The sequence below is a fragment of the Asparagus officinalis genome, chromosome 10 (genome assembly GCF_001876935.1).
Source record: "Asparagus officinalis chromosome 10, Aspof.V1, whole genome shotgun sequence".
Lineage (NCBI taxonomy): Eukaryota > Viridiplantae > Streptophyta > Magnoliopsida > Asparagales > Asparagaceae > Asparagus > Asparagus officinalis.
Window position 1 is genome coordinate 49433777 of NC_033803.1, and position 4642 is coordinate 49438418.

The 4642-nt window shown below is 38.3% G+C and overlaps 1 protein-coding gene across 1 annotated transcript in view; it reads right to left on the minus strand.

Moving 5' to 3' along the window:
* LOC109825715 (DNA repair RAD52-like protein 1, mitochondrial) overlaps positions 1-2934 on the minus strand; it is a 5586-nt gene extending 2652 nt beyond the window's left edge. Inside the window, exon 1 of the mRNA XM_020392591.1 lies at positions 2518-2934. Coding sequence (XP_020248180.1) covers positions 2518-2819 — 302 coding nt within the window. The 5' untranslated portion in view covers positions 2820-2934. The remainder of the gene's footprint in view (positions 1-2517) is intronic.

Consider the following 4642-nt stretch of genomic DNA (forward strand, 5'->3'; position numbering starts at 1 on the left):
GACAGTTTACTACCTTTTAAGTGGATATGAAAGCATAAAATGGAACAGAAAAACATGACCACAATAATAAAAAATAGAATAGTTAATTGTGTACTCCTGCAAAGGACACAGTTTACATGAAAGGCTCCACCAGAAAAGATGATAAAGAGAAAGCATAAGCTAAGGCACCTTGTGTAGAATAATAAATTAGGTAGTGACTTAATATTATGCTACTATATGAAAATTGGAAGCTTCTGTCATACCCTCAAAAATAGGGGACAATGATAGCCTAAAATACATTTTGTTTAGATTACAATGAAAAATACTACATGGTACCAAAGTTTTAAATATCGATTATTGGGGATTAATCGGACAGTCAAAATCCATATTGGATAGCGGATATCGGGGATAAGTAGTATTTATCAGAGTGTCATATCGGATGGTGTGCATACATAAGATAACATCCTACATGTAATCTAAGCATACTTAATGAAATATAAATATAACAAAATGTAAATAACAGTTAAAAACCATGACGAAAGCAGCGTCAGTAGACTTGAAAAAGTTGAAGCTCGAGGAGAAACAAGTGAGGGAATAAGAATAGAGGTGGGGCGAAGAGGAGGGGAGAAAGAACAGAGGAGGGAATCTAGGTTGATGGAGAGTAAAGAGCGGAGTGAGTCGAAGTCGATTTGGGGTTATAGGGAACAACCGTACAAAGGGGGAGAAATTAAGGAGGAGAGGTATTAGGGCTAAATGAATTGGGAAAGGATTAGGGTCGGGTTTTAGTGTTTGGGTGAATCAGGTAGGGTTTAAAAAGTGTATTAGTTATGTGCCCGTTGCCAAAATCCAAACCTATACCAAACATAACTTTAAAGATATTTTCAATTTTTTGTACCAATAAACTAGGCTAATATATCACTTTATCGCTGCTTTATCACCGATAAACAGACCAAAACGATAACCGATTTAAAATTGAACTTATCCTAACGGAAGGGGTCCAAATCGGATAACTCTGCGATAAATCGATATCATCGGCCGATACTTATAACGTTGCATGGTACATATAAGGAAAATTATAACTTTTTAAAACCGAAAATAAAAGAGAGGAATTCTTGAGAAGAGTTGTTTAAACTTTAAAGTTTAAACACAGGTTCCTTTGTGTGCTTCTTAACTCCTTTCTCTTAATAGAAATCTAGTACCAGTTCTCTATAGTTAGCAGATTATCCTATTACTCCATGGTGTGCCTTTTATCCGTTCCCCTCTCCAATCCCCCACACCTTCTATGTTGTGAAAATACAAATACCAACATCAGATATATTTTAAAGGTGTGAAACATCATTTGTCTCCTTTAATGTGAGTTTTATGAGCTCAACTTCACTAGTAGTAGATACCCTTCTAGAAGCACATGACCAACATTTGAGTGACTTATCTCCTGTAGATTGGCTATGAAAGGTTCCATCTCTAGCCAACCTACAGGCTTCGAAGCTACAAGTTTCCTCCTTCCTCCCATTTTAAATGCATAGCATAGCCTTGTTGTAATGGCAACCATCTCCATCCTTAGTCTTTGGTTCACATTATCTCCTATTAAAATCCAAATAGCAGTCACCAATCAATAGTCAAAATCCAAATAGCAAGTCAACCCCAAAATCAAACTAAAACCTAAACTAAACCTATCGACCCAACCCGTTTGTTTGTATTAAACTTAAAAAAAAATTCTCCAATAGGCCGCCCCCTCTTTCTTCCACCTCCCAAAATCCTACCCCAAATTTGATCACTCTTCTCCCTCTTTCACCTGATCGTTGCCTCTTTCTTCCCTATTGTCACCTCTTTCTTTGTCACCTCTTTCACCTGCCACCACTTTTTTTTGTCTTGTCTATCTTTGCGCCTCATACATCTCACTGCGACACTGCCAAAGCATCGGAGGCTTGGATCTAACATCATGACAGAAAAATATCAGTAAAAATACTATTTATTGTTTGACATATATTGTTCCTGTATTCATTGTCTGTTGAGTAGGATACAAGTTTCCTAATTTTCTATGGCATTGTGACTAGTACCTCATATCATTTCTGCTCAATACGTGTGCTAACAGCAATTTCACTTCCATTTCCAATAGATAGGTCAGCTTGGTCAAATGTCATGTAGCCTGAAATAAAGGGGGTTTAAGTATGGATAATCTTCTGTAACCCATTTATTAAATGGGCAAGGCTGCACCACTTTTTTATCGGCCCGAATATTGCCTGACCCTACATGAGTTGCCACCTCTAGTAGTAGTAGCAACAGCAAAAAATACAAGAAGCAAATGGAGATGAACAAGGAATAAAAGATGATTATTTAGATCAACAAAAGTCCCTCTGGATGAGTTTGAAGCATGAACGCTTCCTGTTTGAACATTTTATCTTGGCTTCATTTCAGACAGACAATACTATACTGGAGTATAGTTTCAATCACAAGAGAACAAAACATATTCCACATAACTTAAGAATATTCTTCCTCAATAAACAATCACCAAGGGAAAAGGGGAGAAGAAACACGAACCAAGGGACATATTTGCTAGTAAAGCCGTCCTCGTTTCGGACTTTGATGAAAGAATCAGGGACTTTCTTGCTGAGTTCCTTCAAGATCTCAGACAAAGGCTTGCATATTCCCGATGTTGGGATCTCCTCTTCTTCCTCAGCACCTGAGCTCTCTGATGGAGGATGAGGAGGGATGTCACGTGACTTGGAAGACGGGAAGGGCTTCGCTGCAAACGAACGACAGAACGGCGACCTACGCGTAATTTGTGACCGAGAGAGGAGGGATATTCTTGAGAGCAGTAGCTTTCGCGCAGTGGCGGCCATTTTTTTTCGAGGGTTTTGGTCGGATCTCCGAAGAGGGAGAAAGATTTTAATTTGGGGTTTTTGGAGTGGGTCGAATCCTATCGGAGGGGGAGGAGGTGGACTCGGGTCCGTTTTCACTAAAACCGTTTGCGATTGTTGCTTTGCGATGGAGCAACCAGGAGGCTGATTGGTTTATTGCAAAAAATTAAGGGAAAAATGCCTATAGCCCCCAAAACGCGTCAGAACGTGCCCCACCTAATATTTTTTCAATGGTCATTTTCCCCCCAAAAAACACCGCGATTTTTCCCTTAGCCCCCAAAACAAGCCCTCACGTGAAACGTCGTTTAAAACTCACACGAACTGCCCAAAATACCCTTCGATTTAACTGCCTACCGTTAACCTACCATACCTCGTTGTTTGTACCATTTCATCTATCTTCTGTCCAAGCGAACCATCTCCATTAACCCATTTCAAAACTCTAGCCTTAAATCAACCGACTCCCAACCAAACTGATTCCAAAGCACAGGGATAAAAAATGGCCAGCGATTCAACCTCCAAAGTTTGCCTCAATGCCGACCACAGCGAAGACGAAGACGCGTCGACGAAGACGCGTTGACAAAGATGCGTCGCAGTTCGTCGTCTCAAAAAGAGCCTAGACAACAGCAAAGTGGACTGATGTTGGAGCTACGATTGATAATGTTTTAGAGGACATCGCAGCCAGCCACTCTCGTCCCAGAAGTCCAACTCAAACGAAAAGTTTAGTCCCCCGCCCAGATCTAGAGAGCAGCACCGGCACCACCGGCGCCACCGACGATGTCACTAGAGCGTTCCTTGATCTACAGAGAGGAGATAAAAAGAATCTTATGGCAACAAAAAAGTGATTTTTATCGCAAATTTTATGTTGTTTATCATGTTGCATGATGTGTTAATTGTGAAGGATACTGATAAGTTGTGAAGGTTATGATGCGGCAAAACATGTACCAAAAAGGTTGCAAGTGCACAACCGTGTCAAGTTATAGTATTTAAGATATCGATCCCACGAGGAAGGTGATTTTATAGGAGAAAATATGAATTCGGTTCTTATGTTGTGTGCGTGACAAATAGGAGTGATGAGTGAATGTGATTGTGAAGAGATTGAGATAGTGAAAATGATAGTGTGTAAATCGGCACGAGATATAAGTGAGAGTGGATGTGACAAAGAATGAATATATATGATCAATAAGGCAAGAAGGAAAAAGAAAATAAAAATCAAGAATAAAGAAAATAAAATTCAAGAATAAAAGAAAATGCAAGAAATTAAAGATGGTGGATTCAATTATAGATATGGGTAATCTACAATTAAACCCACTTCTTAGAAAATGGTGATTCCCTAGAGGGTTCTAGCCTAAAGGCGAATCAAACAAAATAAAAATAAACAAAAAGAAAAACTAAACCCAAGAGGGTTCTAGCCTCAAGGTGAATAGTATAAGAAATTAAAATCTAACTACAAAATAAAGTGCAAAATCTAAACTACAAAATAAAATTGCAAGAATTAAATGTAAGAAAATAAATCTATTCTATAAGCATGAAATAAATCTAAGGCAAGAGGGTTCTAGCCTCTTGGCTATTTAACAAGAAAATAAAATCTAAACTACAAGCATAGAAATAAATCTACACTAATAAGCAATAAAAGAGAAAAAGAAAAGAAATGCAAACCTTCAAATAATTCTCCATCTTCATCTTCATCTTCATCATCCAATAAAGAGAAGAAGAGAAAAATTTAAAGTGGTGAAAAAATTATTATTATTAATTGCAACTAAAGTTACAATTTTGGAAGGCCTTCTCAATTAAGAGTAGTCCTCCTC